This window comes from Molothrus ater, unplaced genomic scaffold, assembly GCF_012460135.2.
Source record: "Molothrus ater isolate BHLD 08-10-18 breed brown headed cowbird unplaced genomic scaffold, BPBGC_Mater_1.1 matUn_MA515, whole genome shotgun sequence".
NCBI lineage: Eukaryota > Metazoa > Chordata > Aves > Passeriformes > Icteridae > Molothrus > Molothrus ater.
In genome coordinates, this window is record NW_023416844.1 from 49,429 (window position 1) to 71,910 (window position 22,482).

The 22,482-nt window shown below is 53.2% G+C and overlaps 2 protein-coding genes across 2 annotated transcripts; one reads left to right on the top strand and one right to left on the bottom strand.

Moving 5' to 3' along the window:
* The first annotated feature begins 881 nt into the window (after positions 1-881).
* Positions 882-1,814, top strand: LOC118701439 (olfactory receptor 14I1-like). The gene has a single exon (XM_036406060.2). It carries the CDS (start codon positions 882-884, stop codon positions 1,812-1,814), a length of 933 nt encoding a protein of 310 aa, XP_036261953.2.
* Positions 1,815-21,250: 19,436 nt separating this feature from the next.
* Positions 21,251-22,228, bottom strand: LOC118701436 (olfactory receptor 14C36-like). The gene has a single exon (XM_036406057.2). The coding sequence runs from the start codon at positions 22,217-22,219 to the stop codon at positions 21,251-21,253; it is 969 nt and encodes a 322-aa protein (XP_036261950.1). The 5' UTR covers positions 22,220-22,228.
* Between the last annotated feature and the right edge of the window lie 254 nt (positions 22,229-22,482).

Here is a 22,482-nt window from a genome sequence, read left to right on the forward strand (position 1 = left end):
GCAGCTCCTGGAGCCATCTCCTCAAGCTGGAACATGCCAATGCCTGCAGAGCCTGTGAGTACATTCTCTGATTGTCTCTTGTGCAGAGCAGCCAGGGGTGCCCAGGGCTGTCCTGCAGAGCAGGGTCCTGCAGCCCAGGGCGCTGTGCTGGGGCAGGGACTCTGCTGCCTGCCAGGGACAGCTCTCAGCCAGCCCTGGCAGCTGCTCCCAGCACTGGGGGACAAGATCTGGCTGGGAGGAGACAGCTGGTGAGGCTTGGGAGTGTTCTCCTTGTGTGGGGAGGATGCTGCATTGTTCAGGACTGCTCCCAGCATGGCATTTAACTGCAGAACATTTCCAAGTAGATTATACAGGGAGCACAGCAAGGCAAGGACTGCATGAAAGGGGATATCCTGCTTTTTTAATCTACTGCTCTGTGTTGCCTGGATGGGAAATTGCCCATATATATTTATCTTTCAGTTGAGGCTGAGAAGAATAAAAAAATTTCTCTCAGATCTTACTGAACCAGGCAGTGACAGAAATCAGCAGAGGGCCCCTAACCGGCAGCATCAGTGTCACTTTTCCAGCCTCTTCAGGGTTGCTCTGACGTTGCCATCAGAGCCTGCAGAGCCAGAGCTGCCCCTGGGCAGTGCCAGAGCTGGGAGGGCTCTGCAGGGCAGAGCTGAGCCCCCAGGGCTGGGCTGGGCTCTGGCAGCACTGGCAGGGCCCAGCCCTGGGCACAGGGAAGCAGCTGCTGGCAGGAACAGCTCCAGGCAGCAGAGCCCTGGGCAGGCAGTGGGGGGAAAGTGCCCCCAGGCTCTGCTGGGATATTTAAATTCTTTTCCAAGCCCAAGTATTTTATGATTACTTTTTTTACAGATCCCCATGCCAAGGTTCCGTAAATGTCCAACAGCAGCTCCATCAGGCACTTCCTCCTGCTGGCATTGGCAGACACGCGGCAGCTGCAGCTCCTGCACTTCTGCCTCTTGCTGGGCATCTCCCTGGCTGCCCTCCTGGGCAACGGCCTCATCATCAGCGCCGTAGCCTGCGGCCACCACCTGCACACGCCCATGTTCTTCTTCCTGCTCAACCTGGCCCTCGCTGACCTGGGCTCCATCTGCACCACTGTCCCCAAAGCCATGCACAATTCCCTCTGGGACACCAGCAACATCTCCTACACTGGATGTGCTACACAGGTTTTTCTGATTTTCTTTTTTATGGGAGCAGAGCTTTCCCTCCTGACCGTGATGTGCTACGACCGCTACGTGTCCATCTGCAAACCCCTGCACTACGGGACCCTCCTGGGCAGCAGAGCTTGTGCCCACATGGCAGCAGCTGCCTGGGCCAGTGCCTTTCTCTATTCACTGCTGAACACGGCCAATACATTTTCCCTGCCCCTGTGCCATGGCAATGCCCTGGGCCAGTTCTTCTGTGAAATCCCTCAGATCCTCAAGCTCTCCTGCTCCAAATCCTATCTCAGGGAACTTGGGCTTCTTGCTCTTAGTGGCTGTTTGGTATTTGGCTGTTTTGTGTTCATTGTTTTCTCCTATGTGCAGATCTTCAGGGCTGTGCTGAGGATCCCCTCTGAGCAGGGATGGCACAAAGCCTTTTCCACCTGCCTCCCTCACCTGGCTGTGGTCTCCCTGTTCCTCAGCACAGGCACAATTGCTCACCTGAAGCCCTTCTCGATCTCCTCCCCATCCCTGGATCTGGCCCTGTCAGTTCTGTACTCGGTGGTGCCTCCAGCCCTGAACCCCCTCATCTACAGCCTGAGGAACCAGGAGCTCAAGGCTGCAGTGTGGAGACTGATGACTACATTGTTTCGGAAACATTAAAATGCTGGCCAATTTCTGCAAATCACTTGTAATAAAAGTCATCTTTGATAGTACATGTTGGTTTCATTTTCGAGGTTCTTTCTCTTTTTACTTTAGGTTTTAATCTTGGCCACAAATAAATGTCATTTATTGTGCCAATTCGCATTTTGTTTCTCTCCACCTACCCTGTGGCCACAGTCTGTGTCAATGAAGGGTTGTGCTCTCAATGGCTTTAAAGGAACTAAAGGATCTCCCAGCAGAGTTTTCTGCAGAGATGGCCCTTGTGTTCCCTTCTCTGGAGCTGCAGCAGCAATGTCTGTGTGCAGAGCTGGGGCAGATCAGGGCTGGCCCAGCAGCTGTGCCCAGCAGCAGCAGCAGCAGCACTTGGTGTTGCCAGTGCTGCTGCCGTGGCCCTGCCCCGCTGCCCTGGTGGCCCTGGTGTTGCTGCAGGGCCTGAGTGCTCTCGGGGCCTGGCACAGCCCTGGGGGTGGCAGTGCCGGGGCTGCAGCAGGGACAGGCCATGGGCACTGCTGGGGCAGCGCTGACGCCTCAGGCCAGGCCCTGGGGGCTCCAGGCTCCTTGCCCAGGCTCTCTCAAGAACACGGCCAGGCCAATGCTCAGCACAGAAACCCCTGTGAGCAGCCCCAGGCTGGCCGTGGGCAGGCTGGGGGCAAACAGCATGGCTGGGGCTCTGCAAGGGCCCTGGGGCAGACAGGAAGGAGCAGCAGAGCAGGGGCTGATCCATGCCCAGTGCGCTGCACAGCCCAGGGCAGCGTCCCAGAGCGTCCTCATGCAGCTGCCAACAACATTCCCCCTCTGCAGCCCTGGCCTCTCCCCCAGCTCACACAGGTGCCCCATCCTTGCAGGCACAGACATGGCAGCACTGCCTCAGTAGCCCCTGTTTGCATTGCACACAGCAGGGGCAGCACCCCCATGCTGTTGCTGTGGGGACATGAACCTGAGGGAGCACAAATGCCATCAGCCCCTGGCGCCAGCAAGGCCTGGGGGACACCAGGGAAACCACTCAGCTTTGTCCTGGCCTCTGCACTCAGCCAGAAAGTTTGTTCCCATCAGCTGGGAGTTTCCTGTGCCACTGCAGACGCTGTTGCTCAGAGCCAGGGCTGCCTGGCAGCCACCCCCAAATTGCCCTCAGCATTTCTTTGGCTGAACCTTTGCCTTCTTTACTCTTCCTGCTACAAATTTCGTCCCATTGCCCACCCTTGTTCCCTTGAGTGCAAACAGCCCATCTCTTCCCTGCTCCTGCTGGCCACACCATTCCTGAGCCAGGCCAGGAGCCATTGGCCTTCTTGCCCACCTGGGCACACTGCTGCCTCATGTCCAGCCTGCTGTCCATCAGTCCCTGCAGGTCCCTTTCTGCCTGGCTGCTCTCCAGCCACTCTGTCCCCAGCCTGTAGAGCTGCAGGGCTTGTTGTGGCCAAAGTGCAGGACCCGGCACTGGGACTTGTTAAACCTCACCTTGTTGGATTTGGGCCCTGGATCCAGCCTGTCCAGGGCCCTGTGCAGAGCCCTTCTACCCTCCAGCAGATCCACACTCACACCCAGCTTGGTGTCATCTGCAAATTTGCTGATGCTGGACTCAATCCCCTCATCCAGACCATCAATGCAGATATTGAAATCCACGCTGGCTGGCTCTGATCCCTGGGCCATCCTGTGGGTGCCCTGTGATGGCACTCAAGGTGATCTGTTCCATAACCTTGCCGGGCACCCAGGTCAGGCTGACAGGCCTGGAGTTCCCCAGCTCCTCCTGCCAGCCCTTCCTGGGCATGGGCTCACACTGGCACCTCCAGTGCTCTGGGCCCTCCCTGCTGAGCCAGGTCTGATGGTAAATGATGGAGAGCAGCCTGGGGAGCTCATCCACAGCTCCCTCATCCCCCTGGGATGGATCCCATCTGATCCCATACACCTGTGAGCATCTGAGTGGCTCAGCAGGTCCCCAGCTGCTTCCTCCTGCATTCCAGGGGGCTGTTCTGCTCCCTGTGCCCATCTACCAGCTCAGGAGAACACTTGTCCTGAGGACAGCCTGTCCTAATATTGAAAATTGGGACAAACAAGGTGTTAAGTAGCTCAGCCTTTTCTTTATCTTTAGTTACTGTATTCCCCACTGCATCGAATAAAGAATAGAGGTTCTCCTTATCCCACGTTTTGCTATTAGTTTATTTATAGACACATTTTCTATTATTTTTTACACAAGTGGCCAGGTTAAGCTCTAACTGAGCTTTCACCTCTTTCCTTTTCTTTCTGCATAACCTAACAACATCATTAAATACTGCCTAAGTTTCCCGACCTTGTGTCCAAAGGTGATGCTCACTCTTCTTTCCCTTGACTTCCCACCAAAGCTCCATGGGCAGCCAGGCCAGTCATTTTCATCACCAGCTCATCTTTTGCCACACTGGGACAGGCTGCTCTTCCCCTTAATATTACTTTCTTGAAATGTGTCCATCCTTCCTGGACCCCTTTGATTTAAAGGGCTGTTTCTTTTTAAAAAAGTCAGTACCTGATTTTATATTCCCCAAATCAGCATCCTAAACCAGCCAAAGTCTGCCCTTCCTAATTTCAGTGTAGAAGTTTTGTTGCTGCCCCTCCTTCTTTAACAGAACATTGAAAACTTGATTATTTCATGGTCACTGTGCCCCAGGCAGCCTCTGAGCCCCACATCTGCCCCCAGCCCTTCTCTGTCTGTGAACAGCAGCAGACAGAGCTTTCCTTGGCAGTTGGAGTGTTACCAAAAATTCAGTGAAATAGAAAACTCCTTAACACCAGTGTAGCATTAAGAAGCAGCATTCTTTATTCAGCTGGATACACGGGGGAGAGCTCCTCCCAAAGCTGTGCAGGCTGAGTACAGGAAAGTTTCTGTTTATTTTCTATATTTTGCACACATATTCATTGATTGTCCTGGACTAAACATACATATGATAATCATTTCCCCAAAATCATTAACATATTTCCCCTCCCCTTTACCCATGCGTTCCTCTGTCCTGGGGGTCTCTCTGGTGGTCCCTGGTGGTCGTGGACCCCAATGTTCCAGTGGGCCTGGCTGAGCTGGCAGGACCCTGAGGCTGCTGAACTTCCAGTTCCCCTTCTCACACAATGGGCCTTGTGTGGTTTCCATGGGCATGGGGATGTGGAGAACAAGCTCCAGGTGTCAGCTCACCTTGTGTAGGGAATTGATCATCTGGTAACATGAGGTCACAGAGTAGGGTATAATATCACAAAATGAGATATATGAGGTCATTGAGCAGCTATGGCATCATAGACTGCCTCTGTGACATCACAGAGCCAGCTGTGACATCACAGGGCAGAGGTCTGACATCACAGAAGCAGTCTATGACATCACAAAGTTGGCTGTGACATCAGAGACCAGCTGTGTGACATTAGAGAAGGGGCTGAAAGCTCACAGTGCAGGCTGTGATATCCCAGAGGGGCTGTGTGACATCCCAGCAGGGCTGTGTCAGGTCACTGGGTTGGTCACTCGGCCCCAGCTCCCCCTCACAGTTTCTCCCAACAAGTCCAATGCTGTCCATGCCCAGCGGGGTCCCTGTCCCCCGGGATCCCCCCGGCCCACCTGGAGCCACAGCCTCCACCAAAGGATGTTCCACAGGATCCACCCCAGAGCCTGACATGGGGACAAGGGGCCAGGGCTGTGTGACCAGGACATCAAGGGCATGGATTATCCAGGTCACTGTGGCCTGGGTTGGGTTGGCCAGGGCAGGAAAGATGTCTGGCAGCTGGAGCAGGGTCTGGGAAGGGCCTCCAAGGTGGGGCTGGAGCCCCTGGGCTGTGAGCAGAGGCTGAGGGAGCTGGGCTTGTCCAGCCCAGAGCAGGGAAGGCTGAGGGGCTCCTCATCCCAGCCTGGCAGTGCCAGCGAGGAGGGGATGGAGAACACAGAGCCAGGCTCTTCACCGGGGGCCTGGTGGGAGACAAAAGCCAATGGGTGGAAGGGGAAAGAGGGCAGATCAGCCAGGACAGGAGGAGATGAAATGAGTCAGGCTGGTTTCAGCATTTCCTCAACACCAAGAGCAGCCTGACCTCCCTTCTCCATCCACCACTGACAGCTTTGCAAATCAGGAATTGTTGGAGCTGTTTTGCCCCCACTCCAGGGCGAGCATCCTGATACAAGAAATTAATTGTGTTTATGTCTTTCACAGAACCATGTTTGTCCAGAATTACTTTTAGTATGGAAGTTACTTGTGGATGGTGGACTCATCAGATGCTGCTGGGACATTGTACATAGCTCAGGGAAGAGCATGATTGTTATTAAATTGTGTCAACCATGGTCTGTTGGCCATGAAGAGAAACTTTCTGTGCCTCTGAGTCTCACCAGTTCCTGACCCCCAAAGGACACAAACCTGATGAGCTGTGGTTCCCACTCCAGTGGCTGCACTTGCACCTCCCTCCATCCCCAGAGCAGAGCTCCCTTGTCCCAGAAAGTCCCTGGCAAAGGAGGGATGAAGGAAACAGGACAGGCTGTGGGGATCAGAGGCAGGGCATGGCCAGGGATTTGGGGTGGCTGTGAGCCCAGGGCAGGACCCGGCCCTTGGCCTTGGTGAACCTCATCCCATTGTCCTGGGCCCTTGGCTCCAGCCTGTCCAGATCCCTCTGCAGAGCTTCCTGCCCTCCAGCACAGCCACACTCCCACCCAGCTTGGGCTGACCTGGGAACTGACTGAGGGTGCCCTCGATGGCCTCATCCAGATCAGCAGTAAAGAGATTGAATTGGTCTGTCCCCAGTCCTGAGCCCTGGGGACACCCCTGGATGCGAGTCCATTCCTCAACTGCTCTGAGTGCCAGGGGTTGGGTGAAGGAAATGGTGGGGAGGGGATAAGGACAAAGTGTGATTGATTGTCAGCCATGAAGGGTCTTGATTTTCATATCTGTTCAGAGTGCATGAGGAGGTGCTGGGGGCCAATATCTATTGGACATTGCTGATATCAATCTATAAACAGGAAAAGAAAACTTCAACAGGCAAAACAATTCTCTCCGCATTATTTTCAATATAGCATATTCACTTTGAATACACTTCTGAAATATGTCTATTTAAATACAGAACAATTGAAAACTTAAATTATTCCCAGGGGCTTTTCTTGTTCAGGTGTTTCAAACCAATATTTATGAGCTTTTCTCACTGAATTCCTGAAATGAAGAGCTCAAAAAAGACAAGGCCTCTGGAGGAGTAAAATTCATCAGCAGCCTCCGAATGGCTGAGGATCAATGCCCATCAGAGCAGCAATGAACAGAAATGGGCACAGCTTTGTGGCTGCCCCAGCTCTGGGATGGACCCTGGGCCTGGAGCAGGAGCAGCTCTTGAGGGCCCCAAGGCCGGGGCTCTTGTGCTGCCCTGGGCAGATGGGATGGCACCAGGGGCTGCAGAGCTCTCTGCACCTCAGCCTGAGGGGAGCAGGGCAGCCAGGGAGCCTCCTTTGGCCTTGGCCAAGCACCTTCCCCCATGGCTGGGGCTGAATCCTGAGGCAGCTGCAGCTGCTGCTGTGGCCTTGGCAGGGGCTGAGGCCGTGGGGCCAGTGCCCAGAGCAGCCTGGCCTGAGCAGAGCTGTGGGGCCAGAGCCGGCTGGGCTGGGCTGGGCTCAGAGAGGCCCTTGGTGCTGCCCAGAGCTCAGGGCAGATGGCAGAGCTTGCAGGGAGCTGGGCCGGGCTCCGAGAGCCTGGCCCAGAAACCATCAGTGTCCATCTCAGCCTGGCTGAGCGTGCAGGGGCAGGACTCAGGCCAGGCCTTGGGGGGCAGGGCCAGCGCCTGTGCAAGGCATTGCAAACAGGCAAGTGGCCCAGAGAGGAGGCTGCTCTGTGCCCTTGGTGGCACGGACAGAGCAGGGAGGGGGCCCAGGACATTTGTCAGTGCCACCCTCTGTGCCCATGCATTGGCAGCCCTGGCTGCTGAGCCCAGCTTTGGCCTGGGCTGAGTTTGGCTGTGGCCCAGCTCCATCCTCCTGCAGGGCTCAGGGCCTGTTCCCGGCCATGGCCAGCCCTGGCTGCCTCTCTGCTGGCCCAGAGGCCGGCAGAGCCTGGGGCAGGGCTGTCTGTGCAGCCCCACAGGTGCCAGGGGCTCTGCAGGAGCTGGCAGAGGCTGCCCAGCAGGGAGGCCATGGGGCACAGAGCCCCAAGGCTGCTGTGGGCACCACGGCACAGGGGCCGTTCCCAGCCGCAATGCTCCTGGCCTGGGCTGGGCCTGCACTGGGGCTGGGCAACCATGGCTGGGCCAGCACAGGGCCACAAAGGGGCCACGCAGCCGCTGCTGGGGCTGACAGCAAGGCCAGGCACACACAAGCAATTGCTGAGCATGGCCTGTGCTGGCCAGGCCTGACTGTGCCAAAGGCAGAGCTCAGCTGCCCTTGGGGGCTGCAGCAACACTCCAGAGCCCAAAGAGCCTCCATGGCTGGGCTGGAGACCAAGGCTGCAGCAGGGAAATGCAGGGCTGCTGCGGGATGGGGAGGCCATTGAATTCCAGCACACACCTCAGCTCTCTGATGATCCCAGCACTGTGCTGGGCCCTGTTTCAGACTGGAGCAGAGCAGATGTTGATGGGACAGGAGCCCTGCGGGGCTGTCAGGGCCCTGCAGCTTGCAAGGTGCTCTGCTCTCCTCAGGTGCTCTCAGAGAGATCCAATCCCAGCTGGGCACCTCAGGGCACAAGTGGCACTGCCTGTTCATGGGCACACAGCTGATGTCTTCCTGGAATGGGGCACAGGTTTTAATACCTGTTAGTTTTACAATATACAAGCAAATCTTTATTTTCTGGGTCACTTGAGTACTTTTAAGAAATGGCAAACTTTTCCCATCAGGAACAGGAATTTCCTGGATCTACTGGATCCTTCTACTGATGGCAGGAGAAGAAATACTCATCTTCCCCTCTACCTTTGCCACTGACATTCACTCTAATATTTAATGACCCCACCTCCTTCATGTGTTTCTTGCTCTCCTGTTTAAATGTCCATGTCTAAGAACATCTCTTCATTTAGAGCAACTGGATCTATGTCGTTTCCATCGCTCCCCGATTTTCTCATCCAGATGCTCTCTGGTCATTCAAGTGCCTCTCAAATGACTGGTTTCATGCTTTGAGCTTCAGCTAGTTGCCAATCTTCTGGAAGTTCAAATATATACCACATTAGTGGTATATATTTGAACTTCACATATTACATATACAACTCCACATTACATATAAACATCCTAATTGTTTTTATATGTATCACAGAATTACCTTTGCTTATGTGTCTGTCTAAAACTGTTCCTGTACAGAAATCCCTTGGGGATGGTGGACATGTCAGAAGCTGCTGTGATGGTTCTTACACTGTTCAAATGTTCAACTTGTGTTTGTTGGCAAGAAACCTTTCTGTGCCTCTGAGTGTCACCAGGCCCTGAGCCCAAAGGACACAAACCTGATGAGTTCTGGTTCCCACTGCAGGGGCTGCACTTGGACCTTGGCTCGGCACAGGAGAGCTCTTCATCCCCTTTCTCTCTTTTCCTCCCTCTGGGCATGGAGGGAGCTCCCGACTTCAGCATGTGACTCGTGTGTGCAAAGAGCAAATCTGGGCAGAATCGGGGCAGGGAGGGTTTGGGGGGACCTTGGGATCTGTGCTGGGCACAGAAGGTGTTTTCCATTGCTCTGAGACTGTCTGCTGTGGAAAGTAGATTTATTATCCAGCAGAGGAACGACTTTTGCATTTGATGGAGCTGTGCCTTCCCTTGGCTTTGTTGGCTGACAAGAAATGAACATCCCTCTGTGTCTCGGGCAGCTCCTTCTCCAAGGAAAGCAGGTGGGGGTTGGAGCCAAGGAGCTGAAAGCTGCAGGTGCAGCCTGGGCTGGAGGGAGCTCAGATTTGCACAAGGCTGCTCTGAGTGCCAGGGCTTGGATGGGGGAAATGGTGGGCTGGGGGTAGGGACAGAGTCTGATTGATTGTCAGCCAGGAAGGGTCTTGATTTTCATATCCATTCAAGCTGCATGAGGAACTACCTGGATTCAGTGTCAATTGGAGATTGCACATATCAATGAATTAACAGGAAAACAAGACTAAACAGGACCTAAAAAAATCTTTTCTTGCTGTCTTTTTAAATATCATGTATTCAGTTTGAATACACTACTGATATCTGTCTAATTAATCACAAAAGATTTGAAAATTAAAATCAAATTATTCCCAGAGGCATCGCTTGTTAAGGAGTTCTGAATGTTCATGAGCCCTGGGACACTGAATTCCTGCACTGAAAAGCTGAAGGCTGAACAAGCCTCTGGAGCAGTGAAATTCAGCAGCAGCCTCCAAGTTGCTGAGGATGTCAACAGCCCCCACTGAGGCCATCCCTGCCCAGAGACCGTGGGGGAATGGGCAGACAAGGAGAGCGTCCCTGGGGCTGGGGCAGCACAACTCAGAGGCACCAGCGGCTCCAGCTGGGCAATGGAGTGTGGAATGTGGCTGGGAAAGCCCTGCCTGGGCTGGGCCAAGCAGCACACACAAGCCCTGACTCCCATCCACTAAAAAACTCTCTCAAGGAGACATTTAAAAGGAATTACAATTGTTTGTGTACCCTGAGTTGAAAACACTGGAGAAATACTGACAAGAAATTCTCAGGAGCTCAAAACAAAAAAACACCCTTTACTGACAACTTTAGAAAATTAGAGAAACTTTGGCAAATAGTTTAATGCCACATTCAATCAACAAAAACACTTCTCAAAGCACTACCTTGGCCCATTCAACTACATAAACTCTTAAGCCTGTTCAATTTTATGTTACTCAAAATTTGCACGAGGACAGAAATAGAAGAAGACATAGAGAGAGCTAAAGACAAAAAAGATACAGAGAAGCACACACACACACACAGCTACCAACTCCTGGATTCCAGCACTGTTCAGATGAAAATTCCAAGAGGAGGTAGGGCCAAGATGTGTGCTTGCCTTGTGGTCAGCCTTCAATACCCCTTGGTCTTCCTGGGCCTTTCCCCCAGGTGTGGCTTGGGCTCATTTGGTCCCTCAGGAGCTGGGCTGGGGCTGCAGAGGTGGCTGTGGAGCATTGCCTGTGCTGTGCCAGGGACTGGCAGCCCCTGCTGGGCTGGGATAGAGGCTCTGGGGGGATTGGGGTTCCAGGGCAGGGCAGGGCTGGGCTTCCAGGGCAGGGCAAGGCTGGACCTTCCTCCCGCAAACACAAAATCCTTTGAGCCACAATCTCCTTCAGTCTGTCACAACAGGCAGTGTTGGAGGTGAAATCCCAATTCTGGCCATGTGCACCTGGCCAACAAGGGCAGTTGTTTTCCATTGGAAGGAAAGCACAGAGCTCCAGTGTTTGGAAGGCAGGTGAGAGCCTCACTAGTCCAAGGCCATGCAGACTTGACAGAAATGACATATTTTGTCTGGGAGCTATCTTTGGATGTAGGGAATTTTGAAGGTGGAAGCTCAGTCTCAGCCATGGGCACCTGGAGAAGCAGGACAATTCTTTCCCATGGGAAGGAAAGCTCAGAGCCTTCCCCAATGTTTTAGGGACAGATGGGAGGTGACCCTTATAAAACCAATGCAAGACAGACTTGTCCTGGCAATATTCCTCTGGGAACAGTCCCTGGATATAAGGAAATTTGGAGGTGAAATCCCAATTCTGGCCATGGGTGCCTAGCGGAGAAGGAGAGTTCTTTTCCATTGGGAAGGAAAGCACGGAGCCCCAGTGTTTCAATAGCAGATGAGAAGAGAGCCTCAACATTCCAGGGTCATTTGGACCAGTCAGGCAGTCAACGGGAGGCCAGACCAGCCAGTCCTGTTCCGTGTCCCCTTGCTTTTATGAGGTCCTGCAGTATCACCATGGTCCCCTTGGTTCCATGGGGCCCCTCAGTTTCCCAGTGGTACTTTGATTCCATGGGGTCCAGCAGTGTCACAATGGACCCTTGGTTCAATGGGGTCCCAGAGTGTCACAATGACTCCTAGGTTTCAGAAGGCCCTGCAGTGTCACAGCGGTCCCAAGGATTCCATGAGGCCTTGCAGTGTCACAATAGTCTCTGTGGTTCCCCAGGCCCCTAAATGTCATGTGACTCCTCTCTTCCATGAGCCCTGCAATGTCACAAGGGACCATTGGACCGTGGGGGTTTGCAGTGTCACAACGGTCTCCTCTGGCTCCGCAGTGCCACACACACAGGGGACCATTGATGACAGGAGGCCCCTCTGTATCTCCCTGGAGCTTTGGTTCCATGCAGCCCTGCAGTGTCACAATGAACCTTTTGTTGAATGGGGTTCCAAAATGTCACCATGGCCCCTCGGTTCTATGCAGCTCTGCAGTATCACAATGGTCTCCTTTGGCTCCACAGTGTCACAATGGACCACTGATGACATGAGGCCCTGCAATGTCACCCTGGAGCTTTGGTTCCATGCAGCCCTGCAGTGTCACAAAGGCCTCTTGGTTTCACCAGGCCCCACAGTATCACAATGATCCTCTTGGTTGTGTGGGGACCCCCAGGGTCACAAGGGTCTCACTGGTTTCATGAGGCCTCACAGTGTCACAATGGTCTCCTTGGTTCCATGTGGCTGTAAATTGTCCTGATGGTGTCTCCATGGTTCCATGAGGCGTTGCAATGTCACAATGGACCTTTGGCACCATTGTGAGACCATGGGGTCTCACAGTGTCACAATGGCCCCTTGGTTCCATGACCCCCAAAGTGTCACAATTGTCTCCACGGTTCCATGAGGCCCCATGGTGTCACAATGGACTCTTGGTTTGATGGGGCCTCTCAGTGTCATAATGATCCCTACAATTCCATGGAGCCCTACAGCATCAGTATGGCCCCCTTGGTTCCATGAGGCCCAGCAATGTCACAGTGCTCTCCATGATTCCATGAGGCCCCTCAGTGTCACAATGGTCCCTTGGTCTCACAGGGCCCCACGGTGTCACAATGCTCCCTTGGTTCCATGGGCCCTGTGCTGCTGCATTCCCCCCTCCCCTTCTCAGGCCGCCCTGCCAGCTGAGAAATGCTCCTTGGGGCTCGGCCTTGGCCAACAGCCCCTGGGCTCAGCTCCTCTGCAGCTCATCACAAACACTGTCTGCTCCAGGCACTGCTGCTGCCCAACCAGCTCCTGCTTTCTGTAGGAGCAGCCCTGGGAACTGGTTTTGTTCCCTCCGTGGCACAACATCCCTGTTCTCAAACTGCCAAAGAAAGCTGTTGATGCCAAGTGCGGCCAGGATGAACCATTGCTGGGACTGAAGCCCCTCTCTTGGGGCTCTGCAAACAGCGCTCCAAAAGGAGCCCTTGGAGCTCTCCTGGGCCAGCGACTCCCTCTGAGTGGGGCCTCTCCCAGCCGGGAACTCTCCCGTTTGCTGCACTCGGGGATCCCCAACAACGACGGAGCCTGGGCCGATCCCCCCACTCCTCCAGGCTCAACCTTTCACCCGCTGGGGAGATGCCAAAGGATCCACAGGGAGCATTTCCTGCCCTGAGGGGAATTTCTCCCAGGTGCCTTGCACTGACTCTTTGTGTCTGTGTGCACACAGGAGTGCCAGTGCTGGGGAACTATGGCAAAAATGCTGCTCTCTGAGGGGTTTGAGTGCCTTGGATAGCTGAGCCAGTCAGGCCTGTAAGTAAGGGTGAGTCACAAGCTGTAAGCTGAGTTAAATGCTGCTAAGATGCTCTTTTGCTAAGTAATGAAGTTTAATATAAGTTATAAGCTAAGTTGAATGTTGTTAAGTGTTATTGCACAGTGAAATCATTAAGTCATAGGTTATAAGTGAGGTGAAATACTGTCAAGGTTATAAGTAAGGTGAAGTACTTTTTTTTGGCTCAATGCTGAAGTCTAAGTAATCAGTCAAGGCCTGTTAAGTTTGAGCTCAGTTTAGCTTTTAGGCTGCATTCCTTTTATCCTTGCCCTCACTGTCTTTTTAGAACACAGGCACACAAGCATACACAGTTCTTGGTTCATTTTCAGTTCGATTGCCTGGATTTTGTTGGGTTTTGTTGTTGCTTTGTTTCCTTGGTGTGCCTGAAGTGTCCAGTCAGGAGCAGAGTGACTCTTGCCAAGGAACTTTGTGCTGCTGTCCCTTAATATTAAATCTGGTTTTTGCTGATCCCTGGCTGGGGATTTTTTCAGCGCTCTCAGCCCCTTGTTTGCAACAGGGTGAAGGAGCCCTGGCCCAGGCTCTGGCCCTGGGGTACACGGGGATGCTGCCGGGGGGTCCCTGTCCCCCTGTGCCATGCCCAGGGTCCCGGCCCCCCGTCCCCGTGTCAGGCTCTGGGGTCGATCTCGTGGAACATCCTCTGGGGGAGGCTGCGGCGCTGGGGGCGGGGGAACCCGGGGGGACAGGGGACCCCACTGTGCATGAGCAGGGTTGGACTGCACTGGGGGGAACTGTGAGAGTGATCTCCCCAGTGACCTCACACAGCCCCTGGGATGTCACACAGCCTCCTGTGACATCAGACAGTGACCTGTGATGTCATACACAACCCCCTCTGATGCCACAGATCTCTTTTGCAATGTCACACAGCCAGCCAGTGATGTCACAACCCACTCTCTGATGTCACAGAGCCACCTTTTATGATGGCAGGATCTGCTCCATGGCCTCACACCCTAATCTATGATGTCACAGATAGCTGTGTGATTTCATAACACCCTCAGTGATGTCACAATCACTCTCTGATTTCACAAAACCCTCTCTGTGATGTCATACTGCCACTCTGGAATGTCACAGCACACACTTTGACCTCACAGCCCCCTCTATGATGTCATACAGCCATGCCATGATGTCACAGCCTTCTCTGTGGTGTCACACAGTTCCGTCTATGATGCTGTAGCTGCTCAGTGACCTCACACAACAAACTCTGTGATGTCATAGCCCAATCTGTGACCTCACACAACCCACTCTGTGCTGTCACACAGCCCCTTGCTGACATCACAGCTGCTCTGTGCCTCCATGACACAGCCATAGAGGTGCTGCTGTGACACAGCCCCCTCTGGGACATGCCACAGCCCCTGCCAGTGCTGAGCCCCTGGGAGCTCTGTCTGTTCCCTGCTGGTGTCCCTGAGGGGCCCTGGCAGTGCCCCAGCCCTGCTGGGCTGTGCACAGGAGCTGCTCCTGGCCAGAGCTGTCTCTCTGCAGCTCTGCTGCCCTTGCCAGGAGCTGCCTCTGGGCCAGGAGCCCGGCCCAGCTCAGCAGCACAGACACAGCACAAGGGCTTTAATGACCCTCTGGGGCTTTGGTGATCTTTGTGTCTGCCATGGCCAAAGTGCTGCCCAAGTTGGCTCTGTCAGGGCTGTCTTGCAGCTGCTGCCCATCCCTGTGCCCTGTGCAGCCCAGGCTGTCCTACGGTGTCCCTGCCCTGCGCCTCTGTCCCTGCAGGCTGTCGGCATCCCCCGGCTGCCCCACCTGTCTGGGCCCTTCCTTTGCTGACAGCTCTGCCTCCTGCCTGCCCCTGCCTGCCCACACAAAGCCTTGTCCTTGATACCAAAAGGGTTTATTCAATTTTAACCATGCCTGTGAACTTTAAGTAGAGGAACAAGGCATGCAGGGGCTGCTTTCCCAGCAGGGGTGGTTAGAAGAGAAGAAGAAGACATCTTGGCTCAAGAATGCAGTGATAGAAAAAGCAAGAACTGAAACTGGGAACTTGGGGTGGGTTTTATGGAAATGGGTAAATTTTAATATACACGTAGTGACTGTATATAAGCTGTACCCTTGTAGAATTACGTGTCCACCTAAGGAGTTATCACCTGCTGGACCTCAGCCCTGAATAAATGCTGCTCTCTTAGACACCAAATTAGTATTAAGGAGTCTTATTCTGATATTTTGGACATTTGGTGACTGCAGAGGCTCACAGAAACAAGGATCCAGGTGTGACACTTGGAACCTCATGGAACAAAGGGTCCATTGCGATGCAGTGGAACCCCATGGAACCAAAAGTCCATTGTATCAGAGCAAGGCCTCGTGGAACCCAGGAGACCATTGCTGACAGTGTGGAAGCTCATGGAGCTGTGGGGTCATTGTGAGAGTTTGGGGCTGCATGGAACCATTGTGACACTGCAGTATATTCTGGAATCAAGGTGGTCATGTTATGCTATGGAACATCATGGAACAAAGGATCCATGGTGACATTGTGGAACTCAGACCATTGTTGACAGTGTGGAAGCTCATGGAACCAAAGTCATTGTGATGCAGTGGAACCTCATGGAACCAAAGGTCCATTGTTACACGGCGGGGCCCTGTAGAACCAAGGGGACCATGGTGACACTGTGATGCTCCTGGAACCAAGGGGCCATTCTGATTCTGATTTGCCTCATGGAACCAAGGGGCCACTACAGCACTGCAGGGTCTCTTCGAATTAAGGCAGCCTTGTGACACTGCGGGGCCCTCTTGGAACCAAGGATCCATTGGGATATTGCAGGGCCTCATGGAACCATGGAGAACATTATGGCCCTTTGGAACCCATTGGAACCAAGGGGCCATTGTGACACTGCGGAGCTCCATGGGACAAAGGGGCAATTCTGACTCCATGGAACCAAGGAGACCATTGCTGTGCTACAGGGCATCATGGAAACAAGGGGCCATTGTGCCACAGCAAGGCCTCATGGAACCACAGAGATCATTATGATGCATGGGGCCTTGTGGAAACAAAGCAGCATTGTGACACAGCAAAGTCTCATGGAACCAAGGGCACGATAGTGACACTGTGGGGCTCTTAGGGACCAAGGGGGCATTCTTAAAGCGCAAAACCAAGGAGGCCATTGTTACACCACAGGGCATCATGGAGCCGAGGGTCTGTTGTGACACAGCATGGCTGCATGAAACCATGGAGGCCATTTTTACGCTTTGAGGCCTTGTGAAACCAAAGGGTCATTGTGGCAATTTGTGTCTCCATGGAACCAAGGAGTCCATTGTGACATTATGAGGCCCTATTGGGCCAAAGGGCACTTGTGGCACTTTGTGGCACCATGGAACTAAGGGACCATTGTGACACTACAGGGCTCCATGGAACTAAGAATTCTTGGAACAATATGGGACGCATGGAACCAAAGGTCCGTTGTGACATTGAGGGACCTCATGGAATTAAGGGGAGACAATTGTGACATAGCTGGGCCTCATGCAGCCAGAGGTCCACTGTGATCCTGAGGAGCCCAAAAGAACCAAGGGGGCATTTTGACACTCTACAGCTGTGGAAACCCTGAGAGGCATTTCCTGGGTTAGGGAGACACAAGAAACTTCCCTCAAAAGTTGTTCAACCCCATTGGCTCCTTCCCCTTGTTCTGTGTCCCTCAGCCACTCCCTCCCTATTCCCCCATTGGCCCCCATCTTTGTACTGCCCCCATGGCACTGATCAGCCCCTTCCTCTGGAGATACAGAAACCTGGACTGCCCCCAGGAGTCCTGCCTTGTGACCCTGAATATCTCACCACACGGCTGAATTAAACATCTGTGGATACCATGCAAAGGCTGTTTTTGCTTACCTACCCTGGGCTTTTTTACCAGCTATTCCAGCTGCAACAATGGTCCTTTATGGCAGTGTGGATCCAAGGACACCTTGGTGACACTATGGGACCTCATGGATCCCAGGGGCCATTGTGACATTGAAGAACTTCATGGAACCCAAGGTCCATTGTGACATAGCAGGGCCTCATTGGAACAAAGGAACCATTGCTGATAGTACAGAAACTCATGGAACCAAGGGGCTGTGGTGACACAGCAGGGCCACATGGAACCTAGGAGACCAGTGATATTTAAGGACCTCATGGAACCAGGGTCCATTATGACACAGCAGAAACAAGGAGACCATTGTTGATGCTATGGAAGCTCACAGAACCAAGCAGCCATTGTGACACTCCAGGGCCTTGTTGAACCAGGCAGACCATTGTGACACCACAGAACCACATGGCACTGAGGGTTTGTTGTGACACAGTAGGGCCCATGGAGCCGATTGTCCATTTTGACAATGAGGATCCAAGGAGATCATGGTGACACCAGGGAAGCTCATTGAACCACAGGTCCATTGTGACAAAACAAGGCCTCATGGAACCAAGGAGACCATTGTGACATCATAGAACCTTGTGGAACCAAGGGTCCATTGCTACAGTCCAGAACCAAGGAGACCATGATGACAGTACAGAACCTCACAGGACCAAGATTCCATTGTTATACAGTGGGGCTTCATGGAACCAAGGAACCACTGTGACACAGCAGGGCCACATGGAGCCAACGCTCCATGGAGATACTGCGGATCCAAGGAGACCATGGGGATGCTGTGGAACCTTGTGGAACTAAGGGGCCATTCTGACACTGTGGGGCCCCGTGGAACCAAATATTCATGGTGACACAGCAGGGCTGCTTGTGACCAATTGTCCATTGTGACACTGCAGATCCAAGAGACCAGGGTGACACTATGGCAGTTCATGGAACCAAGGGGGTGTTGTGACACACCAAGGCCTCGTGGAAGCAAGAGAGCATTGTGGCAGTGCAGAACCAAAGAGGCCATTTTGACAGTACGGAACCCAATGGAACCAAGGGTCCATTGTGATACAGCAGGGCCTCATGGAACCAAGGGGCCATTGTGAAACTGTGGGGCATAATGGAGCCAAGGACACCACTGATACTGAAATCCACTGGATAGAAACCTTCTGACACAGTTTTGAGTATTTAAAAGCAGGTATTCTTTATTACAGTATGCTGGGCACTTGGGCCATCCTTCCTCCATTTGAGTGCACTGAGCATCAAATGAACAGAGTTTTTATCACACACACTGATTATGCATCCATTAGCTATCCTCACTTCCTTTGAGGTTATTTGACATGGTTGCACCCCTTATCACGAATCCTTTTATGGTTCTTTTGGGTTTTGTCTTCAACATCCAGTGTCCTTTTTAGGTGGCTGTTCTTCAACTCCCCTTTTGAGTATGGGCAGTATTATTGTTTTGCATAACTTCTGTTTTGTCGGCCTTGCAGAGCTGAGCTGGCATCCTGCTCACATTTTATGTGGCTTCTGTTTGCCAGAGGCACATCCTCAATCAGTTTCTCCAAGGTTGTGCTGTACTGTTCTACTGTCCTTGACAAGAGTAAATGTTGTTCTGTTCTCCTGTCCTTGTCTCAGTGCTCGCCCTGCATGAGGCGTCTGCAACCCCCCCAACCTATGGGCCTGGGGTGGGCAAGTGTTCCTGGGGAACAGGGATGGGACAGCTGGGCTGGACTGACCCAAGGGATGTTCCATTCCATGTCACACCATGATCAGCAATCAACTGAGAGAAGTGGGGGGCAAAGAGGGTAGGGGATTAATTTCTTTTTAAAGATATTTTTCTTTCAAAACAGCACCTACACATACAGAATCCTCTCCTGCCACAGGGTAGTGAAACATTTTCTGCTGATAGGAGATTTTCTGTGGATTTGCTTTTCTTCTGTGGCTTTTTCTTTTTGTGGTTGGTTTGTTTGTGGGGTTTTTGTGTTGTTGTGGGTGGGTCTTACTTTAGTTTTTTTTATTGGGTTTGGGATTTTTTTGTCAGGTTAGGGTTTTCCCTATTGAACTGACTTTCTTCTGATGCATGAGTTTTTTCTGACGTTTCTTGTGGCTTGCTTGGCAGCTGATGGCAAGACAAATTTACCCAACTCAGTCATCTTGCCCAATTACATTTTGCAGTCACCATTAACTAGATGAATTCAGTCACAGACTCCCTGCAATTTGGCAGCATTCATAAAGGAATTGAAAGTTCATTTCATGCCATTGTAGAGACAATAGAAATATTCCACAGTGGTGGTCAAGGGCTGGTCACTGAGGGATGTCACCAGGGCGTGGCTGCCAAGAGGACTCTGTACCATGGATTACATTTGATCCTCATTGTTCATCCAAATTGCCACCCAGCCCATGTTCCACTCCTTCAGCCCAGCTCTCTCCAGTCTGGCTCTGAGGAGACCACAGCAGACCCTGTCCCAGGCCTGGCTGAAGTCTGGGCACACAACATCCCCTTCTTTTCCCTCCCACATGGGTTCTGCAGTCCCTGCCCTGTCCTGCCAGTGCCTGGAATGGCTGCAGGAGGATTTGCCACATCCTCTTCCCTGCTGAGCCTGACCAGGCTGTGACTCTCCCAGTCCCCCTCCCTGCCCTGTTTGCAGACTGGTTCCATGTCTGCCCTTCCCAAGTGCCCAGGACCCTCTGGGATGGCTCTGGCCCTTCCAAGGGGTTTGAGAGAGGTCCCACAGTGACACTGCCCAGCCTTCTCAACAGCCCTGACACCAAAGGCCTTTTCCACATCCCTCAGTTCCAGGTCAGTGCCCAGAACACAGCACAGCCCTGTCCAGGTCCTTAGGGTGGTTCAGAAGGGAGGCAGCTGTGATTTCTCCCCACAGACCCTCACTCTGTCCAATGTCTCTCTGTGCAGTCCATGGCTGCCCGGAGCATTTTTTCCTGGAGCCTCCCTGCCTGGGATATTTCTCTCTATGCAGTCCTAACCACAACCCAGCAAAGAATTCAGGTGTTTTCCCATAGGACATTACTCTCAGAGTGAAGTGGCCTCAAGGCACTGTTTGTGCCACTGGAATTGTGCCACTCCTGGGTGCTGCTGATGGTGTTTGTGCTCACTGGAGTTCATCTCCCCACACACACACCATGCACTGCTGAGATCTCCTCAGCACAGAATAAACATGGCCTGCTGGCCTGGTCCCTTGGTGTCCCTCCGTGCAGGGACAATCAGCCTCCTGCAGGTGGGGAGAGGCCAGTGCTGGCAATGGTGGCTGCAGGGGCTGGTGTGGGACAATTGCCCTGGGGCACCTTCCCAGGCTGTCCCAGAACAAAGACACAGCCCAGGCCCTGCTCTGCTGCTGCCTCAGGTCCATGCCAGGAGCTCTGGCTGTGCCAGGACACTGCTGTGAGCCCCCCTGCACACTCCCCCCCTGCCCCAGGCACTGGGCTTTGCTGTGCCAGGGCATTCCTGGAGCACATTCCTGACAGAAGCTCTGAAGGAGAGCGAAGCCTCGCTGCCCTGCCCTCAGGAGATGCCCTTTGCTGATGGAGCTGCTGTGCTGGAGCCCAGCTGTGTCCCAGCAGTGCCCATGGCCTGTCCCTGCCTGAGGTCACAGCAGGGACATGCAGCAGGACAGGGACCAAGCTGCCAGAGCACTCTGGCCTTGCACCCCCACAGGGCTGGGAAGGACAGGGTGGAGTTGGGCAGGGCAGATGGGGCAAGAGCCAGGGCCATTGTCCCTGGCTGTGCTGCTGTGCTGGGAGTCTCTTCCCTCCACCTCTGTTCACAGGCACTGCCCCTGCAGGGACAGAGAAGGGCTCAGGAAGAATCCTGGACACACAGGTCAGGGCAAGCACTTGTTTTTATTTAAATGCACAGGGAACAGACCTCTTGTAAGTCTTTGTGTTTCAAAAGAAAGGTAGATATTCATGTAGAAATGCTAAGAGTAATACTGCAGTATTTTGTAAAAAACACAACAACAGCAGAAAAAAGTTACCAAATAAAAAATTGACAAATGGGGGAAAAAATGCAGAGATTGTAAAGAGTTACATTCTGAAGGCTCTGCAGCAGAAAATGGTTCTGAAATGCTTCTGAAAATACAGTCCAATCAATTTTCTCAGGGCCTCCTTGAGCTCCTGGTTCCTCAGGCTGTAGATGAGGGGGTTCAGGGCTGGAGGCACCACCGAATACAGAACTGACAGGGCCAGATCCAGGGATGGGGAGGACAGGAAGGGGGGCTTCAGGTAGCCAAAGGCTGCAGTGCTGAGGAACACGGAGACTACAGCCAGGTGAGGGAGGCAGGTGGAAAAGGCTTTGTGCCGTCCCTGCTCAGAGGGGATCCTCAGCACAGCCCTGAAGATCTGCACATAGGAGAAAACAATGAACATGAAACAACCAAGTGCTAAAAAGGCACTAACAGCAAGATGCCCAAGTTCCCTGAGGTAGGAATGTGAGCAGGAGAGCTTGAGGATCTGTGGGATTTCACAGAAGAACTGGCCCAGGGCATTGCCATGGCACAGGGGCAGGGAAAATGTATTGGCCGTGTGCATGAGAGCATTGAGAAAGGCACTGGCCCAGGCAGCTGCTGCCATGTGGGCACAAGCTCTGCTGCCCAGGAGGGTCCCGTAGTGCAGGGGTTTGCAGATGGACACGTAGCGGTCGTAGCACATCACGGTCAGGAGGCAAAACTCTGCTCCCATGAAGAAGACAAGCAGAAATACTTGTGCAGCACATCCCGTGTAGGAGATGTTGCTGGTGTCCCAGAGGGAATTGTGCATGGCTTTGGGGACAGTGGTGCAGATGGAGCCCAGGTCAGTGAGGGCCAGGTTGAGCAGGAAGAAGAACATGGGCGTGTGCAGGTGGTGGCCGCAGGCTACGGCGCTGATGATGAGGCCGTTGCCCAGGAGGGCAGCCAGGGAGATGCCCAGCAAGAGGCAGAAGTGCAGGAGCTGCAGCTGCCGCGTGTCTGCCAATGCCAGCAGGAGGAAGTGCCTGATGGAGCTGCTGTTGGACATTCCTTCCCTCTGAGCCTCGTGGACTGTTCAAAGAAGACATTGACAAGCTGGGACCAATCTCTTTGAGTCAACGCTATGGGGGGGGGGGGTTATTTTAGAAATTCCAGCAAAACTACTTCTCTTTCTGTGGGGCCACTTCACTAAACATTTTTATTTTTGAGCTTGGGTTTGTGCTGCTGAGTTACTGACTCATCTTCAGCATTGCTCTCAGGCTGAACACTGGGGAGCTCAGACGGAAAACAGGGCTCTCTATGCCCCAGTGC

What these genes read in the sequence shown, in the direction of transcription:
- LOC118701439 (XM_036406060.2), top strand. Translation starts at nt 882, where the DNA reads ATGTCCAACAGCAGCTCCATCAGGCACTTCCTCCTGCTGGCATTGGCA.
- LOC118701436 (XM_036406057.2), bottom strand. Translation starts at nt 22,219, where the DNA reads ATGTCCAACAGCAGCTCCATCAGGCACTTCCTCCTGCTGGCATTGGCA.